Source organism: Salvia miltiorrhiza, chromosome 7 (genome assembly GCF_028751815.1).
Source record: "Salvia miltiorrhiza cultivar Shanhuang (shh) chromosome 7, IMPLAD_Smil_shh, whole genome shotgun sequence".
In the NCBI taxonomy this organism is placed as follows: Eukaryota; Viridiplantae; Streptophyta; class Magnoliopsida; order Lamiales; family Lamiaceae; genus Salvia; species Salvia miltiorrhiza.
The window spans coordinates 24,461,598-24,485,094 of record NC_080393.1 but is presented as its reverse complement, the minus strand read 5'-3'; the positions used below and the strand labels follow the sequence as shown (position 1 = coordinate 24,485,094).

General features: G+C 35.4%; 1 protein-coding gene and 1 long non-coding RNA gene across 3 annotated transcripts; both read right to left on the bottom strand.

The window, feature by feature from the left end:
* Positions 1–261: 261 nt before the first annotated feature.
* LOC130993635 (uncharacterized) lies at positions 262–3,268 on the bottom strand. Of its 2 annotated transcripts, XM_057918598.1 has the most exons (7): positions 2,724–3,268; positions 2,550–2,636; positions 2,272–2,481; positions 2,030–2,194; positions 1,709–1,762; positions 1,456–1,602; positions 262–835 (listed from the first exon to the last, which is right to left on the bottom strand). In XM_057918598.1, exons 1-7 carry the CDS (start codon positions 2,988–2,990, stop codon positions 458–460), a joined length of 1,308 nt encoding a protein of 435 aa, XP_057774581.1. In that variant the 5' UTR covers positions 2,991–3,268; the 3' UTR covers positions 262–457. The 2 variants fall into 2 exon arrangements, with proteins under 2 accessions (XP_057774581.1, XP_057774582.1); XM_057918599.1 differs by lacking the exon at positions 262–835 and having other exon boundaries at positions 1,397–1,631; positions 2,724–3,249.
* Positions 3,269–18,279: 15,011 nt separating this feature from the next.
* Positions 18,280–21,428, bottom strand: LOC130993634 (uncharacterized). The gene is made up of 2 exons (XR_009091727.1): positions 19,636–21,428; positions 18,280–19,535 (listed from the first exon to the last, which is right to left on the bottom strand). It is a non-coding gene; the product is annotated as an uncharacterized LOC130993634 (long non-coding RNA).
* Positions 21,429–23,497: the final 2,069 nt, after the last annotated feature.

The following is a 23,497-nucleotide window of genomic DNA, read 5'->3' as shown; positions in this document are numbered from 1 at the left end:
CTAATGATTGTCAAATACATTGATGGAGCTTTTAAGTTCTAAATCCAATAAATTGTATTCAAAAGCCAATGAACTCGTCCAAACACACCTATAAAAAACTTCTAATCGTTCCTTTTCCTAGTGTGAATTGCTTAACTTTTCTGTTCATATTCCTAAAACTCAATTTGAATTGAAGTACGAATAATGAGCTAGCGAGTCAATTTCCCATTGTTGGTGACTTGGTGTTATTGATTTGTTGTTGAGTTATTCTAAGAGAGAGAGAGAGCAAAATGACAGTATATTAATTTAATATTTCCAGTTACCATTTACAAGCCCCTAAGTATAATTACTGGATCACCTGAATCGAAAGAATAACCCAAGTTGAAGGACCATCTTGAGAGGAGATAACCTAAATTCACCCCAAAATAGGATATAATTAAAAAAGAAAAGAAAGAATACATAAAAACTGAATTCTTTTTCAAGGACACTTGGCATTTTTTCCTGGGCCTCCGTAATAAAAATAATTCCCCCAAACCTTATTGATTCCCCCTTGTATATCATAACAATTCGGATGATCCGCCAAAACTCGGAGATTTGATAATGGTATCAAATTATTATCCCAATCAACAATTTGAAGATTTCGAAAATAAGATGCTTTTCCGAATCCTTCACCTGCAAAATGTCCACTCCCCATTTGTGTTGATGTGTGTGAACTTGAACTTTCACTATTCACAATTTCTCCCCCAAATTGAACCATGCTCGCGTGATCCCTTAGATGTGTGAATAAAAACGACGGCCAATAGCCCACTAAAACGCCGTTCCCAAACTCCAACCACCAATTTCCGTGTTTCGGATCCTGTCATTTAATTTAATTTAATACAAATAATTATCAAACTAGGGCTGGGGGTACTAAATTGAACAAATTAACAAAGTAGAGGGGCTAGAGGGGAAAATATCTTTGCTTGAAAAAGAAGAATGGGAAGAATCCTAGAAAGCATAAAAAGGTAGAAAGCAAAATAATGGTGTCGATGGAGTAATTCTACGGTAAGACCAATATTGTGTATGGTATTGGTGTATCTTACAACATGCGTATGTTAGCTAGGTGGTGAACATGCATGATGAAAGTTGAGCTCCTTCAACCTTTTTCCCCTCACTCATCCCATTTTCCAACCCCATAAAGAAAAAAGAAGAGAGTATAGGACTTTATTTTTCGTTTTATTCCTTTTCTAAGATAGTACAATTACTAGTAATTTTGTTAAATAAATTGGATGATTCAACTCTAAGTTCAGATTTCTTCTTCATTTAGGTTCCTAAAGCCCTGGCTGATTCTGCTCAAATTTGAAGTTTCTAATATTTGAATTTGATTTAGTTATTTCTGATGCATTTATTTCAGCTATATAAGAATAAGAGAAATCAATAATTCCAAAAGCTGCATAAAAATATTATATATTAAAAAAATATAGTGAAATTAATTACCTTCCATACTAACAAGCTAATGTCAAATTGACCACCATTATACGATGAAGTTGGTGAAATTGCTGCACCAATGGCTATTTTGTTGTTGGTCTGAACAAATCCTGAGCAGAGCAAATTGTAACACCCTGTTGCTTGGTAAGCATCGCTCTGCAATTAATCAATTTAAAGAACAATTGCTATAATTAAAGTGTGTGCATATTGGACACAACATTCATAAAGATGAAGATTTCCTTAATAAGCAAATCGAACTTACAGTCCAGTATGTGAAGAACCTTGGATAGTTATCCCCATAAAGCTCTGGGCTAACCTGTTAGTTCAAAAAAAAAAAAAAAAAAAAAAAAAAAAACCTCAAATTAATACATTCAGATGTAGCAGTTGAAGATGCAATATAGGCTATATAGCTACTTTAATGAGGTTTGAAAATTCCAGTAGTATTTCACAACGGCAGAAACCGCGTTTCTTAATTCTCGAAAATAACAGAGTCGGCTATCAATTCAGAGTTTGAATTTCTGAAAAAGGAAAAATATAAATAAATAATTTGTTTTTTGGGGAAAAAAAATAGAGAAAGACATGCCTGCCAGCCAGCTTCAATGGTGTTGAGATCATCCCCAAAGGAACCTGCTATAACCCACATTTGTGATAAGCTGAATTCATATTGATTTGCAACCACAGGAGCCCAAACATTTATACTTGCTTTTGCTCCATAATATTCATCTCCACTCACATATCCAACCGCATGCTGCAAAAATAGTATTATAAGCAACATTTGATTTGTAAAAAACAAAAACACAAGTTTGTGGTATGTAGGAGTATAACCTCATGGCCGTTGCTGGAGGTATCTCTGACAACGGGGCGAATTTTCTTCCCAAATGTTTGAATATTGGTGGCTCTCACTATATCTTTGACTCTAGTTCTTCTAATGGGAATCGTTCCTTGTGGGCAAAACTCATTAGACATGCTCCACATCTGGAAGTTTTCTTCATACATACCTCTTGATTTCGGCCCTTTCGGCCTCTCCGGTGGATCCTGCAAAAACCAAACATTTTAGGTTTTGAAAGTAATATTGAAAGAGGGGAGTATGTTTGATTAGTTACCAACGGCTTCTGTCCTTTTAATTTGGGGTGATCGAAGGCTGGCTGCTTGTGCGATAGCACGCAGTCAATGATATCACCATCGGGGCTCTGTGCAAAGCAACAAAAACAGTTTGAGAAGAGGACAAAAACAGAGGAGAGAGAAAGAGACAGGACAAAAAAAAAAAGACAAGTTGCCTGAATGGTCTTAACGGCGGGCTTGTTAATCCTGCCGAGATGGGCTCTGAGGAGCTTCATCTTCTTTGGTCGGAAGTCGTGATCGGTGTCGTTGAAGTTCTGTGATCGAACGGGGCACACGCACACCAAGAATACGAACAAGACCAATGTCCAAATTATTTTGTAGCTTCTTCCTCCTCTACATTCATGTTGTTGTTGTCTGCTTCTGTGATCCAAACATCTACGCCATGTGTTGCTAGAGTTTGCGAATTGCCAATCCATCAACATACCAAACGCTTCACTTTCTTGGCATTTCCTATACTTTTTGAAGAAAATGAAGCTCTTTTTTTGTGATTTGGCTCCTGTTTATGTTATTTTCTGACAGAATGAATGTATGATTTCTAGGCAGAAATAAATGGGATTTTTAGAGTTTAGTCCATGTGGAGTTGGGGGATATAAATATAGGAGTTTCTGGTTGCTAGCTACTGATTCATTTCTTGGAAGAGAGAATGTGAATGGGGAGAGAAAGACTCAAAAGAATGTGGGCAGTGAGGGGTTATATATTTTGGTTTCCAGTCTCCAATACAAAGACTCAACTTTAACTTTTTTTTTTTCCTTTTTTATATTGAAATAAAATATTGGGCAAATTAAATTGTAAAATCCAGGTGAGTTAATGAGTGGTGGTTTCTGTTAAATTATTTATTTTGTGTTTTGGTTTTTGGAGTATAGTAGTATTTCATTACACTTGGTTTTATGGGTTTCCAAAGTCCGTAGCTTTGATGTTTCTCTTTCTCACTTCCCAAGATGTTCTTTCTGTCAGCAGCCACTGTATATTCCCAAATGCCTTCTTCTTTTTTGTTTTTTTGGGTCATAATTCTAAAAGGAGTTTCAAGAAAATTAAGATGAATATTTGCGATTTTATTGAGTTTCAGAAGAGAAAAAAAAAATGAAGGGTTTGGTTTGCATGGCATTTTATTATTGACGACAGCATGAGCATGAATAAAATAGGATTCGATGACATGGCAGTCCATTTTGAAGGTGGTATTTTTGTTTAGAGAGACGCATTAATTTAATGAAATTGATAGAAGGCGGAGATGTTGGGCATGCGCATGGTTATTTGCACTGCGTGCTAATGCAATTGCATGTGCATGCGCATTATTTTGAATTTCTCATTATTTTGGGGGACCTATCCAAACAACAAGATTCATTTTCATTTTCTTTTCTAGATATTATCCTCCTATTCAATTCTATCCCATAAAGGTGATTATTAGGTTTATTTGGTGGTTTCAAAATGTATACCTACGGCTACACTGCATAGGAGTCTTGCTTTACTACATTTGGTACTCCTATTATGCTCCATTTGTCTCACTATAAATATTTTATTATTTTGAACATAGAAATTGAAATATATATAATTAGTAAATAAAGTGAATTGGTGAAAATTTTTAAATATTAATTAAAGAGAACATGTTGCCAAAAAAAAAAAAAAACTAGACATTTGTAATGAGACATTTCATTATAAAAAGTGGAACATTTGTAATGGGACGGAAGAAGTATATTATTAGATAATTTTGATATATATATATATATATATATATATATGGAAAGGCTAAAATAAGAACGCTTCTTAAAATATAAATTAGGAACCATTTTCAGCCCTTAGATCATCAAGATCTACGGTTGATTCATCACCTTGTTGGATAAATTCATGGTCCTGAGTTCGAATCCCAAAGGTAGCAAAAAATTATTTTTCGCAATTCGTACCTTTATACCTTTATACAGTTTATTCATGCATGTTATGCATAAAATTCATGCATTTTTGCTGGTTCGCAATTCTTAAAATAAGAGTGGTTCATTGAATAACTGCTCCCTATATATATATATATATAGGGAATGACTAAAATAAGAGCATTTCTTAAGATATAAAATAAGAATCATTTTCAGCCCTTAGATCACCAAGATCTACGGTTGATTCGTAATCCTATTGGATGGATTTATGGTCCTGAGTTCGAATCCCAAATGTAGCAAAAATTTATTTTTCACAATTCATACTTTTATACAGCGAATTCATACGTGTTCTACATAAAATTCATACAATAAAAATTACTCTTATTTCTTATTTTAAGATGTGCTCTCACGGCAGCCCACCCCTATATATATATATATATATATATATATATATATATATATATATATATATATAGGGGTTGGTTATAGTGAAAACCACAATTTAAAATGAGAACTGAGAACACTGCACTGGCATGTAAAGTTACTGCATTCGTGTACAATTAACTACATAATAAATAAAAAAATCGCTTCCTTCAGGATTCGAACCCAGATGGTGCATCATCCATCAAAATAATGCATCCACCATTGATATTCATGATCCAAGGATTGAAGATGGTTCTCCGTTCTCATTTTAAATCTTGGTTCTCATTTGAACCTCCCTATATATATATATATATATATATATATATATATATATATATATATGGTTCTAGAGAGAACTACATTATTTGTGAGAACGTGAGAACCATCAAATCTAATGCATTCACTGTAAAAATTAATGCATTCGCTGTTAAAATTAATGCACTCAAAAAAAAAAAAAATTGCTCCCTTCAGGATTCGAACCCAGGATCTGCATTCATCCAACAAGATGATACATCCACCGTAGATCTTGATAATCAAATGGCTGAAAATGGTTCTCCGTTCTTTTTTTATTTATGGTTCTTTCTTGAACCTCTCCATATATATATATATATATATATATATATATATATATATATATGGGAAGGCTAAAATAAGAACGTTTCTTAAAATATAAATTAGGAACCATTTTCAGCCCTTAGATCATCAAGATCTACGGTTGATTCATCACCTTGTTGGATAAATTCATGGTCCTGAGTTCGAATCCCAAAGGTAGCAAAAAATTATTTTTCGCAATTCATGCCTTTATACAGTTTATTCATGCGTGTTATACATAAAATTCATGCATTTTTGTTGGTTCGTAATTCTTAAAATAATGGTGGTTTATTGAATAACCGCCCCCTATATATATATATATATATATATATATATATATATATATATAGGGGAAGACTACGGTATAACCACTTTTTAACATATAAAATACGAACTAGTTAAAATGTATGAATTATATGTAGAACACGTATGAATTCGCTGCATAAGTGTATGAATTGCGAAAAAACATTTTTTTGCTACTTATGGGATTCAAACTCGGGACCATGAATTCATCCAACAAGGTGATGAATCAACCGTAAATCTTGATGATCTAAGGGCTGAAAATAGTTCATATTTTATATTATAAAATGTATTTTTATTTTAACTCACCCCTATATATACAGGGGAGCGTTCCAATAAGAATGTGGTGAGATCTTAGATTGATTTATAAGCGTCGTAAAAATAAGACATTTTTCGGCCGATAATTGGCCGAGAAATGTCCTGCGGGTGCAACACTTATTAATTAGTGTCCTATTTTACTCTAAAAAAATTAGTGTCCTATTTTTACAAGTTCAAAAGTTTTTGTCCTAATTTCCAAATCAACTTAAGTTACTGTCCTAAAAAACCCTCGAACTCTAATGTATCTTATAGCTGATATTTATCTGGAGGGAGAAAATTTTTACTGGGTTCGAATCCTGAAGAAAGTGAATATTCACTAATTTTTTTAATATCGGTATTCAACACTATATACTGTCTTATTCATTAGTTTCACGTTCTTACGAGAAATAACAATTTCACTAGAACCTACCCCTATATATGTAGATAGATTTATTTTCAAACTCAATAAATATTGAAGGATGATTTTCATGGATTATCATATCGATAGAACAATTATTTAACTTGACGTACACTAAAATCTACTTGTACCTATAAATATCATTATAAGATATTTAAAAAAGACGTACATATATACTTCTTTCGTCCCAATTTTTAGTATCCATTTGAAAGTAGCACGTATTTTAATAAAGTAGTTAGGTGTGTTGTCAGTAGGATAAGAGTCTCATCTTTTATGTAAGTGCTAAAATAATTAAAGTGGAGCAAGGGTCCCACTTACTTTTACTAAAAATAAAAATGGATACTAAAATATGGTACGATAAAAAAAGGAAAGTTGGATATTAAAAGCTGAAATGGAGGGATTATATATCATGATCCACCGAAGAGTGTACCTAAATACTCCAAAGTGTATAGTTTGGTCTAGCATGTGGCTAGATTCACATTTTAATTACCACTTCGAATATCAGATTGGTTTAACTAACGATCGACTCAACTCAAGAGATTTTTATTTTTCTGCAGTCTACAATTTTATTTTTTTTCCGCGGACTCCTGCAGGACAAACTTCACTTGTGTTAATATATAAGAGTAGCCACTTTTATATAGTGAAAATAAATTTTACCCACTCAAATAAAAACATAAAAAAATACTCACTTTTTGTGTTAAAGGACTAAATTACCCTTCTATATAAATGGACAAACCCTAATTTCCTTTCATTCTCTCATTTCTCTCTCTCTCTCTACCCGCTCTCTCATCTCTCTCTCTATACACGCCCTCTCTCTTTTCTCTCTTTCTCTCGATCTTTCTCTTCTAAGCGGCGCCGCCGCATGCTCTTCACCACGCCGCCGCCTCAGCACGGCCACCGCCAACTCCGTCCTTCACCACGCCGCCGCCTCAGCACCGATTTCTCTCTCTCTCTCTCTCTCTCTCTCGATCTCTCTCGATTTCTGCTTCCGATCGCGTCCAGCGGAGCCTGGCCTCGGCCGCACCGCCCCGTCCTTCACCACGCCGCCGCCTTGGATCTGCATCGCCACTGGATCTGCAGCGCCCACGCAGTCTGGAGAAGCACCAGAGACTTCGCCTTCTGCCGCGCCGCCGTCTACTTCCTCCCGGCGCCGACCGCTACGAGCCGGAGGTGGCGTACAACGACCGCGCGAAGTCCGCAAAGGTCGGCGTGAAGGGAGCCTGGCCTAATTTAGTTTCCTGATTTGGTTTTTGATTTAGTTTCCTGATTTGGGGACATCGTGCCCTAATTTGAGGTGAAGTTGGGGCTTTTTTAAATTTTTCTTATTTTGGGGATTTTCGATGTTTACAAGCGATGTATTTCGTTTCAAGAAAAAAAATGTAATAAATTTTCTGCATAAGCTTTGCTTTGATTGAATACTAAGTATATTGGATCACAGATTGAAGAAATTGATGAAAATCGCGCAATTTTGTACAAATGATCTTGAATTCACAACCAAGTTTATGAATTCACAATTGAAATAGTGTTGATTGTGAATTGAAGTTTTATTGGTTGTGAATTCACAACTTGAAAAAATGTTGGTTGTAAATTCAAGTTTTATCGGTTGTGAATTCACAACTTGAAATAGTGTGGGTTGTGAATTCACGCGAATTCACAACTAACACTATTTATAGTTGAATTCACAACCAATACTTGTTATTCAGTTGTGAATTCACTGGTTGTGAATTCGTGGGTATTTGTAAAAAATTTATATGCAAGGGTAAAATTGATAAATGTGGATATTTTTTTAAGTTTTTATATTAGTGGGTAAAATTTATTTTTACTACATAAAAGTGGCTATTTTCAAAATCCACTCAATTCAGTTTGATATATAATTTCTTTGAGACAATAATACTTTATTTTGGTTAGGTGTTCAATTACAACTTTTTGTTTTTTAATTTATTATTGATGTATGCCGGCACACATCCATATAATACATGCACATCGTAGTTTAGTACTACTAGTTTTATGCATCGTAACGATCATCTACAAATATGCTTAAATTAAGCTTGCCCCCGTGTCCAAGAAGCACGATAAATTAATGTATATTTCATAAAATGTATACATATTAATATATCGTATCACTGTGAAAATTCTTGTTATATATACTCGTGGATTTTAAAAATAGCTTATTTGTTTTAATAAAATTAAAAATTGACCATTAAAAAAAAAATGGCCATTGTTACCATTTTACTCTTTAAACATCACCCCTTTAAAAATTCGCGCATTTCACAATCAGTCGAATTCACAGTCAATTTTTTTTGGTTTTGAATTCACAACCAGAATTTTTTGGTCGTGAATTCACAACTAGTCGAATTCACAATCAGAATTTATTTTGGTTGTGAATTCAAGTAGTTGTGAATTTGAGTTTTTAAAGTTTGAATTCACAACTAAAACTAGAAGGTATTTTGGTTGTGAATTCATAGATCTGGTTGTGAATTTAAGAACATTAAGTCTTGAATTCATAGATCTGGTTGTCAATTAAAAAACATTAAATTATAAATTCATAAATCTAGTTGTGAATTTAAAACCATTAATAATTTCATAGGAGTGAGTAGTCGGTGGCAGGGGGAGAAAAAAAAGTTTGGCTTGGGGGTGGGTGGTCCCCGGGGTAGGGGGGCTCGGACGGGGAGTAATTTTTTTTTTTAGGCTTGGAGGTGGGTGGTCGGGGGGTGGAGAAGTAAAAAAAAATGGCTTGAGGGTGGGGGTGGGGGTGGGGGTGGGTGGTCGGGGGCAGGGGCAGGGGGAGTAACATTTTTTTTTTTGACTTAAGGTTGGGTGGTCGGGGGGTGTGGAGTAGGGTAGGGGGCAGTAATTTTTTATTTTCTTTTTATTTTGGGATGAGTGGCTAAATTTTTATATTTTAATGTTAGGGATAATTTTATATTTTTATTTAAAAATTGATATTTTTTAATATTTTTATTTTATAAATTAGATTTTAATTTTACAATATAAAAGTGGACATTTTTATATATTAACTCTTTGACATATCCCACTTGACTTTAAAAAATCTATAAGCAAATACATAGAAAAACATGCATATGATTATAATTAAATCATAGAGAAATGGATCAACTCAGACAGAATTTCCATGAAAAGCTGCAAAAGGCTTAGGTTTGCTTTTAAGTAGAGGGGACACTATTATAAATAAATGCGTTTTTCTTATATAATTTAGAGGGCCATCTTATAATTATGAGACCACATGACTGTATAATAAATATTCATAAGTTGATCAACCAGATCATGCATGCGTGTGCACGACTTTGGATCGAGTTGGAATTAGCATGCAAAAAATAAAACAAATAGATACTTATTTGTTAGTTTATTTCTTATTTGAATTTAATGAACAACACAAGTGCAGATAGTATACAGTGATGTTTGCAGTGAAAAGCAAGTAAAATATACTGTATTAAGGGCATGGTAATTAATTAATATTCACTGAAAAAATAGATAAGAAATAGACTAGTGCTATTAATTTGGACAAAATTTGTCCGGACAAAAAAGGTTAAATACTCTAAAAAATTAATTTAGTTAAAAGATTTGGTTCAAATTTAAAAATAATTTAGTTACTTTTATTGTTTTTTTCACATTGTAATTTTTTTGTAATTTTGTAACAATTTTTTTAATTTAATAAATGTTTTTGTAGTTTTTATACTTTAAAAATAATAAAAATTCAAAAAGTTATTAAAAAAATACAATAAATTTACAATGTGGAAAAGAAATTTGTATGTTATACTTCATGCTAAGGAAATCTACAGCCGCTGCATGAAGTCCGCACATACTAATTCAACTCTTGTGGAATAATCTACAAATGATCATACACATGCAAGGCTTGAAAAATCAAGCATAACGAACTTAACTTGATATGAAGTCGAGACATTTAGGGTGTGTTTGTTTTGGTTGTAAAAATTTTGCTCGAAATTGATGGATAAGAAAAGATGAGAAAATATTATTTTTAATTTTCTTATTTTTTATCATATGTTTACTATAGATCAAAAATGAGAAAATATTGGAAAATATTTTCACACCGCTCACTACAAAAAAACGCGAAAATAGCGGCCAAAATTACCGACGGCGGCGCCGCCGCCGGCAATTACCGACGGCACGGCGGCGGCAAAAAAAGCGACCCGCCTTTTGACTATTACCGGCGCATTACCGACGGCAAACGGGCCGCCGCTAATTAGCGGCGGTTACACCGCCGCTAATTTAAATATATATTAATATAAATATATATTGTTTATTACCGACGGCAATTGCCGTCGGTATTTACCGGCGGCAACCGGCCGCCGCTAATCACCACCGCCGGTGACATCCGGCGATAGCACCACCACCGTCCGGCCAAAATTACCGACGGCATTTTTCCGCCGCTAATTACCGACGGCAAATGTTAATTACCGAGGGCAAATGCCGTCGGTAATTTATTTTATTTTTTTTAAATTTTTTTTTAATTTTTTTTTATTTTTTTTATTATTTTTTTTTTCATTTTTTTTTTCATTTATCATCTAATAAATTGATCAAAGATAAAAATACAAAAACATTAAAATCAAATATATATTGAAATACAAGTGAATTTAAACATTGATTATTACTAATCTAAGATTATTACTTTGAATTCAAGATTCTTAGTAAGAAACTTATAATTATAACTTAAGAATGTTAATTTGATTAGTGATTCACTCATCAATCATCACTAATCCAAGATTATTACTAAAAATTTAAGATTCTTAATAAGAATCTTATAATTATAACTTAAGAATGTTAATTTGATTAGTGATTCACTCATCAATCATCACTAATCCAAGATTATTACTAAGAATTATCAATCATCACTAATCCAAGATTATTACTAAAAATTTAAGATTCTTAATAAGAATCTTATAATTATAACTTAAGAATGTTAATTTGATTAGTGATTCACTCATCAATCATCACTAATCCAAGATTATTACTAAGAATTCAAGATTCTTAGTAAGAATCTTATAATTATAACTTAAGAATGTTAATTTGATTAGTGATTCACTCATCAATCATCACTAATCCAAGATTATTACTAATAATTCAAGATTCTTAGTAAGAATCTTATAATTATAACTTAAGAATGTTAATTTGATTAGTGATGCACTCATCAATCATCACTAATCCAAGATTATTACTAAGAATTCAAGATTCTTAGTAAGAATCTTATAATTATAACTTAAGAATGTTAATTTGATTAGTGATGCACTCATCAATCATCACTAATCCAAGATTATTACTAAGAATTCAAGATTCTTAGTAAGAATCTTATAATTATAACTTAAGAATGTTAATTTGATTAGTGATTCACTCATCAATCATCACTAATCCAAGATTATTACTAAGAATTCAAGATTCTTAGTAAGAATCTTATAATTATAACTTAAGAATGCTAATTTGATTAGTGATTCACTCATCAATCATCACTAATCCAAGATTATTACTAAGAATTCAAGATTCTTAGTAAGAATCTTATAATTATAACTTAAGAATGTTAATTTGATTAGTGATGCACTCATCAATCATCACTAATCCAAGATTATTACGAAGAATTCAAGATTCTTAGTAAGAATCTTATAATTATAACTTAAGAATGTTAATTTGATTAGTGATGCACTCATCAATCATCACTAATCCAAGATTATTACTAAGAATTCAAGATTCTTAGTAAGAATCTTATAATTATAACTTAAGAATGTTAATTTGATTAGTGATTCACTCATCAATCATCACTAATCCAAGATTATTACTAAGAATTCAAGATTCTTAGTAAGAATCTTATAATTATAACTTAAGAATGCTAATTTGATTAGTGATTCACTCATCAATCATCACTAATCCAAGATTATTACTAAGAATTCAAGATTCTGAGTAAGAATCTTATAATTATAACTTAAGAATGTTAATTTGATTAGTGAATTAGCCTCAATCATCACTAATCCAAGATTATTACTAAGAATTCAAGATTCTTAGTAAGAATCTTATAATTATAACTTAAGAATGTTAATTTGATTAGTGATTCACTCATCAATCATCACTAATCTAATATTATTACTAAGAATTCAAGATTCTTAGTAAGTAACTTATAATTATAATTTAAGAATGTTAATTTGATTAGTGATTCACTCATCAATCAACACTAAGGTTATGAATGGTGTATAAACTAGATTGATAAAAAAAAAAATCAAAAATTAATAATAAATTAATTAATAAATATTTTTCCGACATAAAAATAAGAACGGAAACGAGCCCAATCCGTAATTAACAACATTTTTTGTATATCATCTCGACATATTCTAAGGTTATGAATATATATGATATTGTATATTGAAGTAGACTTTAAATGAATTAATAGATACTATATATATATCAATAATACGAGTGTTCTGTACTGGTGACCATTCGAAAAGAACTTCAAGGTTAAGCGTGCTTGACTTAGAGCACAACTAAGATGGGTGACCGACTGGGAAGTTCGTCTAAATTATGCAATACTGTATAAATACCGAAATAAATTGTGGATATACAATAAAATAAATAAATAAATAAAATAAATAAATAAATAAAATAAAATAAAAAAAATAAATTAAAAAATATTACCGAGGGCAAATGCCGTCGGTAATGCCGTCGGTAATTACCGACGGCATTTTGCCCTCGGTAATACCGTGAACAACTCCGGCGTGTGCGCCACCACCGTCCGGTAGAAATTACCGACGGTGATCTCGCCGCCGCTAATTACCGACGGCAAACGCCGTCGGTAATTTTCCGGCAACTCTCCGCCGTTCAACGGTGGTATTTAACGGCGGAAATGCCGGCGGCTTCGCCGCCGTTAATTGCCGGCGGCGGCCGATCGCCGTCGGTAATGGCGTTGCCGACGAACCATTTAGCGACGGCGAGTTGCCGCCGGTAACACTATTTACCGGCGGCCATCTTTTGTTACCGACGGCATTTCGCCGTCGGTAATTCACGATTTTTTTGTAGTGGCTACCCAAAGATAATATTATCCAATATTAGAGAGAAATTGAGTGAAAAGGAATTTTGTATTAATTTTAATATGAATTTGTAAATAAAAAATTAGTATATATCTTATAATTAGAATTTTAAAAAATTATATAGATTTATTTAATTATGTGTACGAATCATATGTGTTGTTACATTTTCCCTTTTTATATCATGTTTCTGATTTTTTTAATTTAATTTTGAGCTATTTAAATTTGAACTTTTAATAATAATACAATTCTAAATTATTAAGAGCCCAAAATTGTTATATTAAATGACGGCTATTATTTTTGTTATATTGATGGTTTAGTGTTATTTGCACAAAATGAGGTTGACTTAATGTAGACAATTAAATTGTCGTCGAATTAAATCGTGCCACGTGTAAATTCATGAATTAAATATTCAATTATATTTTCTATTTTATTAAATGGGATTTTATTCCTAATTAAATAGATATATATGATTAATATTTAATATAATGAATTAATGGGCTTATTGGTCACCTAAAGCCCTAAGGCCCATACATGGAGGCCCAAAACCCATAAAGCCCACGAAGCCCATCTCTAAAATCTATAAATAGAGGTGTTGGGAGCTCATAACAAACAACTCGAAGGAGCGGAAGATCGAAGAGCATAAAGAATTCTCTCTAGTATCACAAGTTGAAGTGGAAGATTGAGGAGTTCAAAGAATTCTATCAAGTCTTCAAGTATTCATCAAGTATCCTTCAAATCTTCAAGATCTTCAAGGCAATATTCAAGTATCCTTCGAATCTTCAAGTATTTGAGCATTCAAATCTTCAAGTATCCTTCGAATCTTCAAGTATTTGAGCGTTCAAATCTTCAAGTATCCTTCAAACTCTTCAAGTATTCCTGCAAATCTTTGAAGTGATCTTCAAGTATCCAAACAAATAAAGTTCAAGTGATCAAGGCGTTCTTACAAATTCCAAGAACGATCTTCCTCAAATCAAATCAACCAAATCCCAAAGCTTCAAGGCATTCTTACAAATTCTAAGAATGTTCTCAAATCAAATCAAGTTCAACGTTCAATTCAAAATCATGACTTGAGTCCTTTGGATTGGCGTCATCAAAACAAGTATTTCAAGAACCTTCGAACTTGTTCAAGAATCAAATAGAAGAAAAGAATCAGAGGATTAACTAGAGATTGCAACCCGCATAAATCTATCTTCAAATCTATCAAATTATCTTTGTAACGCGTTTTGTATTTTATCAAATTGAAATACAAAAATTTGTGTTTACAAATTTTGGCACGCCCGGTGGGACATCTCTACCTCTCATCTCTACTCTTCACCAAAAATCTTGAACTATGTCTACTCAACCAAATGCAACTGCTCAAGCTTCATCTAAAGGTTCTTCGGCAAACGTTGGTATGATCACGCGAAGCAAATCGAAATCATTGCAAAGAGTGTCCAAGCCGATCTTTCATCTTCCATCTATCCATGAAGAAGATGACAACTTTGAGAGAAGCTTCACATTCCCCACTGAAAATTATCAACTCCATGCAAGTGTCATGATGACAAACACTTCCACCATGGAGGAACAACTCTTGAACTTGACAAAGATGGTTGAATCTCTAACCAAGCACATCCAAGAGCAAGATGCCCAGATTGCAAAGCTCAAAGGAGAAAAAGGAGATTCAAGCCACGCCAACAACGATAAGGAAGACGAAGAAAGCGAAGAAGATGGAGAGAATAACGATGAAGAAATCTCCAAAGACAAGCCAAAGAGTGATGGAAAAAGGCCTTCAGGAAATGATACTCTCTTCTCGTCTGGTGGCCTCATTCCCATCGACAAACTCAAAGAGTTCATCGAAGCAACAATGAAGAATAACTCCGGTGGAAGCTCCAAATCATCGTTGACTTACTCCAAGCCATATACTCGGCGAATTGACAGTATGAGGATGCCTCTTGGCTATCAACCACCAAAATTTCAACAGTTTGATGGCAAAGGAAATCCAAGACAACATGTGGCTCACTTCATTGAGACGTGCAACAATGCTGGTACTTATGGAGATCACCTAGCTAAGCAGTTTGTTCGCTCATTGAAAGGTAATGCCTTTGACTGGTACACCGACTTAGAATCAAACTCAATTGATAGTTGGGAACAACTGGAGCATGAGTTCCTCAACCGCTTCTATAGCACTAGAAGAACTGTCAGCATGGTGGAGCTCACAAGTTCGCGTCAATTCAAAGAAGAGCCAGTCATTGACTACATCAACCGATGGAGAAACCTTTGTCTCAACTGCAAGGACCGATTGTCTGAATCATCTGCCATCGAAATGTGTATTCAAGGGATGCATTGGGGCTTGCAATACATCTTGCGAGGAATCCAGCCTAGAACATTCGAAGAACTTGCTACAAGAGCTCATGATATGGAGTTGAGCATGATGACAAGCGGGATCGAAGAACCACCCATCCGAGAACCTCGCAAATTCAAGCCAGAATTCAAGAAAGGAAGCAAACCGTCCGATGAAACACCAAAGAAAGAATCCATGGCGATTAAAGCAACTTCGGTGAAATTCTTAAAGAGAGAAGCTGGACAAGGAGACAATCAGAACTCTTCCCGAGACGTGGGGCAAGGAAGACCTACCTTGAAAGAAATGCAACAAAAACAATATCCATTCTTAGACTCTGATGTTTCAGGAATTTTTGATGACTTGCTCAAAGAAAAGCTTATCGAGTTGCCAGAAATGAAGCGACCAAATGAAGCAGGGAGGACAGACGATCCAAGTTACTGCAAATACCATCGTCTGGTTGGGCACCCCATACATGATTGCTTCATCTTCAAAGACAGGGTCATGAGGTTAGCTCGAGAAGGGAAAATATCTCTTGAAGAAGATGATACTGCTGTAAATATGGTCTCCACCGACTTGAATGACATAATAGAAGGTATTGGAGCTCTGTATGATACATCCAATCAAGTAGATGAAGAACCTGAGCTAAATATGGATGAAGACGATGATGCATTGGCAATCACATTCTCCAATGAAGACTTGCAGCTTGGATCTGAGCCTCATAACAGGCCATTGTTCGTGAGTTGTTATACACAGGAGCAAAAGGTCAATCGAATTCTCATCGATGGAGGCTCGGCAGTCAATATTTTGCCACTAAGGACTTTGAAGCAATTGGGAATCCAAGTAGATGAGTTGTCAAACAGTCGATTGATGATCCAAGGTTTCAACCTTGAAGGGCAAAGAGCTCTTGGAACTATAAGGTTGCGATTGTTGATGCAGGACATGGATTCGACGGCATTGCTTCATGTTATCGATGCCAAGACGTCCTACAATATGCTTCTGGGTCGACCATGGCTTCATGAAAATGGTGTTATTCCTTCTACATTGCACCAATGCTTCAAATACTATCAAAATGGCACCATAAGAAAAGTGGTTGGTGATCACAAACCTTTCACAAAAGCAGAGTCACATTTCGCCGATGCTCAATTCTATTTGGGAAGAACTAAAGCAACAATGGTGGAAAGGGATGTACCACAGGAGGAGTCAGGATCCCGACAAGAGAAAGAATCTCGCCCAGAGATGGAAGGTTTCACCATCCCTTTGACTAAGATTGATGCCAAAAAGCCCATTCCCCAGCCACTCAAAGATTTTGTCCGACCAAAGCAAAGTGGCGCCACAGAACATGGAGATCTCTTAGACAAAGAACTCTCAAAGCACTTTGGTCCGAAGGCATATAAACTCCTCGTGAATGCTGGATACAATCCTCAAAAAAGCTCTATGTCAAGGTCTCATTTGGAAAAGACTGGTAACGCAGGCCAAAACTCCAAAGCAGGTTTGGGATATACAGTGCAAAGCCCCATTCGAATTGCCATCAAGAGAGCCACTGCTAACTATGCTAGCACCAAGCAAATCCTGGAATCTTCAAGCAATCGGAGAACCCAAAGGGTTTCTATTTTCAATAGGATGGGTAGAAGAGAAGCTCAACAAGTATCTGTCTTTAAAAGACTTGGCAAAGGCAAAACATGGAAACGAAGCAAGACAAAAGGGAGTGATGAACTGCACATAACAGAGAAATGGAGAAGTTTGATCCCTCCTCGAATGAAAAGATACACCACTTTGATTATGTCATGTGGGAAAAAAATGAAAGCTCAAATGAAGACCACCATCTTCACACGAGATGCCATAGATCAAGAAGATAGAGAAAGTGTGGCTTCCTCTTACTACACTACTAATAGTGCTAGTAATCCAGTTCCTCTTCCTCATACTACTCAAAGTCAAGTGCGTCGTGAAATTGCAAGTCTCGTTAGAAGTGGCGTTATCACAACAAGCGTTGCAGAAAATATAGCCTTCATACGCCAGAGAAATGAAAGCATAATGACGTGTTTTGATTGCAAAGATCCTCGCCGAAAAGATGAAGACGATGTCACAGCAAACCATATCACCTCCTGCGAGAAAATGGTCGTTGGAGAAGAGAATTCGCACTTAAGCCCCAAAGAACTGGAAACTCTGGATGAAGAGAGACTAGAAGTCCAGCAAAAATTGGAATACTATCAAGCTCTTCCTTCAAGATCCTTCAACAAAGCAGTGCGAGCGCCCTCTTTTCAAATTGGAGACATGGCCCTCGCTGCAAGGAGGCCAATTGTTATCACTCTCAACGGAAAGTTCTTGAAGTACTACTATCCTTGAAGGGTGGTAGAAGTTGAAGCATGTATATATGTGTATAGTTATTTAAAAAAAAAAAGCCAAAAAATAGAAAAACAGAAAAAAAAAAATAGAAAAGCAGAAAAGCAAAAAAAAAAATGAAAAGCAGAAAAGCCGAAAAGATGAGTCAGATGAGAAACCAGAAATGAAGAAAAACAACAAAATGAAGCGTATGAAGACAGCTCCTTGACGCACGAGCCTAAACTGCATGTTACTCCTGGCCCGCATGAGTATAAACTGTGCACGGCACCCAATCTCAAACACCTGTTGATCCTATGAACTACGTTTTGACTTGATCCCTTTCAAAAGGGTACGTAGGCAGCTTAGATAATTTCTAGGTTCAGTCATGAATTGTGTTTGGCTCTTTTCAATTTATATCATCAAAGTTATGATTTAAGTTGATTATATGAAGCCGAATATGTCTCAAATTGGGAAGAAAATCAAGCCATCAAAAGAAGCACAAGCATTTGGAGAAGATGTCAAAATATCCATCACAAACCAAATAAGAATCATCAAGAGAGAAATGATAGAAACTGCGGTTTGCACCAATACTAAGTAAATGGGTCTTGATCCTCCAAAGTTCTCTGAGCAGAGATCAAAAGTGACTCTGAAGTCTTCAAAATTCCGCAGCATTTCCTCATCAACATGTGCAACTTTATGTTTGTCAAAATCTCTTTTGAATTCTGGGATTACACCTCGGACAATATGAAAGGAGACACTATCTTGCTTGAAGGACAACGTCATCTCTGTCTTCCACCTCTCTATCATAGCAAGCACTTCCTTGATCAAAGCAATTCGGACGATGGCTTCATTCTCCTTGGCTTAAGCATCAAGAAGAAAATACTCAATCTTCTCGAGCCGTTGTGCAGAATTCTCCCAACTTCGTGAGATGCCAAACATAACAACAACCTCACTCAAACCAGATTCAAACAATCCCAGGCCTGAGCGCACCCAAGACCTGTCAAAGAATTGAGTCATCTGGCGTTGAGCCTGCTCAGATACACGCAAATAGAAGATGTAACCAGCAATCTTCAAAGGTTAGACTCACAATGGCCCAGATCCGAGCGCACCCGAAATCTGATTAAAAGCCAATTGAGCCACCTGAAGTGCAAAGTAAACATCACTCAAATAAGGTCTTAGATGGGCTGCTGCTAGACTTTTGGATGAATTCTCTAGGATGGTCTTTAGTCGGGCTGACAGAGATGTCAAGATTGAAAGAAAGATGACAATAGACTCCGAACTTTGCAAATACTCAAAGCATCTCGTTTGGGGCAAAATCTTCCATAAAGTTGGTTAATTCGCCAATATTGTATAATGTTTCAAGGTCGCTATCATCAAGCTTTTGCTGCCGCCAACTGCAAAAAAAAAAAATTCGTATTGAGACTTTACTTATATCAATTATCAAAGTAAAAAAAAAAAATGCGAATTTAAATTATTGAATGACAATAAATGGACCTGTTTAGATAATTGGTTGAATAAAAAAAAAAGGCCCAATTTTACTTTTCTCCAAAGAAAAAGGCCCAACTCAGAAATTTCTCTCTCAAAATAGAGGCCCATCAGCCTGAAACCATCTCTCTCTCTCTGGGAATCGCCGCTTCGTCTCAGCGCCCTCTTCCACTCTCTTAAAACCTCGCTATCACGGACCTCCCTCTGGACCTCCGGCGAACGGCGGCGCCTCCTTCAAAATCAGTAAGGCCGGTGCCTCAAATCATCGCGAATCGTCGCCGCTGAATCCGGCGAGATTGCGCTTCGGCTTTTGGCGTTGCCGCCGCACAACCCTCTGCTGTCGGTTATTCCAAAATTGGTGAAGAATCGCCATGGATGAGGCCGACTTCTCCTTCCGATCATGGTCCGCTGCCTTCCAACTCAGCCCCACCGAAGGAGCCACTCCCGCTGCCGTTCTCTCAGTCTCTGAAATCCGGCGAAGTCGCGTCCCGGTTGTTGGGGCCGCCGCTGCGCAGTTACATCCCCTCTGTCGCCGCCCAAATTCAGCCGCCTCAGCAAACCCTAGGCCCCAAATCGCCCACACTCTTCTCCCTCGATTTCTGGCGGTGACAGCGGCTCCTCGCCGCCGTCGTGCCCTAACCTCAAATTCCCAGCAACGACAGCCTCCTTGGCGCTCTCCAGCCTGGACCACCCCAAGTTCAAGGCCACTGACTCCTCAATCTCCGGCGAACGGCAGTGAGAAGCTCCCTGCTCTCCTCCTTCCACCGACAAATCAACGCCCTCCTCTCCATCGCCCTTGACTGCCAAAGCTCGATCTCTCTTTTCCACTGACACCACTATTTTTTTTATGCATCTAGAAATCTCTGTGCTTTCTGCCTCTTTTTGGCCTTTCCGCGTCTTAATTTGAAGTGGGGTTCTGCGGAAATACTCAAGGAAAATGGCTGGCGGGGAAGGAGAAGGGACCAGCTTGGAGTTCACTCCGACGTGGGTGGTCGCCGCCGTGTGCACGGTTATCGTCGCCATTTCTCTCGCCGTTGAACGCTTCATTCACTACACTGGAAAGTATTTGAAGAAAAAGAAACAAAAGCCACTCTATGAAGCTGTACAGAAAGTTAAAGAAGAACTGATGCTGCTGAGGACGAGCTTCTTGATAAGCCTTTGAGCCTTGAGACGTAGATACGGGGGATCAAGAACTTCGACTGGGCAAAACAAGCTTCGAATCCGAGGGCCAGGGGTTCCAAAACTGCCATGAAGGAAGGTATACATAGCTTTCTCTGCATCTGCTTTGTAAGATTTCAAGAAAATTGAGCAAATGCAAGTTTGCAACTTTGCATGTTTTTGAGTAAAGGAGTATTTGCTATTGCTAAGGGAATTGGTGAATGAGGAAGAGTGGCAACATTGTCTGTATTTATAAGCAAACTTCTCACCAAAAATCCTAGCTACCTAATCCTAGCTGCCAGCATACAAGAAACGTGTGGAGTTCCAGCTGTTCTTCCAGCTATGAACAGCCCTTCAAACAAGCTGCCAAAGCTTTAAAAGTACTACATTTAATGCAATAGAGGACCTTTGCCCAAAAGCAGCAGTATGCGGTCCCAACACGCTCCAAGCCAAAATACATTTGGTATATTGTATTGTGACCACTTTATAATTCTGAAAAGATGATGAACGGTCCAATTTGTTTTGTTTGCCTTTATCAAAATGGCTGAGTGAGGTACTGCTTTACACATGGATTAGCATTGTTATGTGCTGGACCTAAAGTAAATGATGTGAATTGGGCTTGTGATCGATTAGGCTACCCATAAATTAGATCACAAAACTCGAGAAATGGTGTCAGATATTGTGACTAAGAGTATTTTATTTCTTATTTCAAAGATGTGGTTAAGCAATTAATTATTTAATTGTTAAATTCCAATTCTTTGAAATAGAAAATACAAGGCTCGACCTCCATGGAAATATCAAATACGAACAATTTGCAGTTTAGGCCAATCAAATCAAGTGAAGAAGTACATTCTCAGCTCAAAATCAAATCAAGTGAAGAAACACATTCTCAGCTCAAAATTATGGTGTTCAAAATCAAATGAAGAACTCCTAAATACGAGTATAAACTATTTACAAAATTCAAAGAAATTCAAGCACTCCTAAATACGAGTATAAACTATTTAAAATTCAAAATCAAATGAAAAACTCCTAAATACGAGTATAAACTATTTAAAATTTCAAAATCAAATGAAGAACTCCTAAATACGAGTATAAACTATTTACAAAGTTCAAGAAATTCAAGAAACTCCTAAATACGAGTATAAACTATTTAAAATTTCAAAATCAAATAAAGAACTCCTAAATACGAGTATAAACTATTTACGAAATTCAAAGAAATTCAAGAACTCCTAAATACGAGTATAAACTATTTACAAAGTTCAAGAAATTCAAGAAACTCCTAAATACGAGTATAAACTATTTAAAATTTCAAAATCAAATGAAGAACTCCTAAATACGAGTATAAACTATTTACGAAATTCAAAGAAATTCAAGAACTCCTAAATACGAGTATAAACTATTTAAAATTACAAAATTCAAAATCAAGAACTCCTAAATACGAGTATAAACTATTTACAAAGTTCAAGAAATTCAAGAAACTCCTAAATACGAGTATAAACTATTTAAAATTTCAAAATCAAATAAAGAACTCCTAAATACGAGTATAAACTATTTACGAAATTCAAAGAAATTCAAGAACTCCTAAATACGAGTATAAACTATTTACAAAGTTCAAGAAATTCAAGAAACTCCTAAATACGAGTATAAACTATTTAAAATTTCAAAATCAAATGAAGAACTCCTAAATACGAGTATAAACTATTTATAAATTCAAAAGAAATTCAAGAACTCCTAAATACGAGTATAAACTATTTACAAAATTCAAAATCAAGAACTCCGCGATAAGAGTTTAAACTATCAAGATATATTTCGAGACTCGTCTATTACCAAAGACATTTCGTCCATAAACAAGTCTCGATGGGGCAATTTGTAGACAATTAAATTGTCGTCGAATTAAATCGTGCCACGTGTAAATTCATGAATTAAATATTCAATTATATTTTCTATTTTATTAAATGGGATTTTATTCCTAATTAAATAGATATATATGATTAATATTTAATATAATGAATTAATGGGCTTATTGGTCACCTAAAGCCCTAAGGCCCATACATGGAGGCCCAAAACCCATAAAGCCCACGAAGCCCATCTCTAAAATCTATAAATAGAGGTGTTGGGAGCTCATAACAAACAACTTGAAGGAGCGGAAGATCGAAGAGCATAAAGAATTCTCTCTAGTATCACAAGTTGAAGTGGAAGATTGAGGAGTTCAAAGAATTCTATCAAGTCTTCAAGTATTCATCAAGTATCCTTCAAATCTTCAAGATCTTCAAGGCAATATTCAAGTATCCTTCGAATCTTCAAGTATTTGAGCATTCAAATCTTCAAGTATCCTTCGAATCTTCAAGTATTTGAGCGTTCAAATCTTCAAGTATCCTTCAAACTCTTCAAGTATTCCTGCAAATCTTTGAAGTGATCTTCAAGTATCCAAAGAAATCAAGTTCAAGTGATCAAGGCGTTCTTACAAATTCCAAGAACGATCTTCCTCAAATCAAATCAACCAAATCCCAAAGCTTCAAGGCATTCTTACAAATTCTAAGAATGTTCTCAAATCAAATCAAGTTCAACGTTCAATTCAAAATCATGACTTGAGTCCTTTGGATTGGCGTCATCAAAACAAGTATTTCAAGAACCTTCGAACTTGTTCAAGAATCAAATAGAAGAAAAGAATCAGAGGATTAACTAGAGATTGCAACCCGCATAAATCTATCTT

What these genes read in the sequence shown, in the direction of transcription:
- LOC130993635 (XM_057918598.1), bottom strand. Translation starts at nt 2,990, where the DNA reads ATGTTGATGGATTGGCAATTCGCAAACTCTAGCAACACATGGCGTAGA. An exon ending in CCGCCGTTAAGACCATTCAG is followed by an intron (nt 2,637 to 2,723) that starts GCAACTTGTCTT and finishes TGCTTTGCACAG; the next exon opens with AGCCCCGATGGTGATATCAT. An exon ending in TAAAAGGACAGAAGCCGTTG is followed by an intron (nt 2,482 to 2,549) that starts GTAACTAATCAA and finishes TGGTTTTTGCAG; the next exon opens with GATCCACCGGAGAGGCCGAA.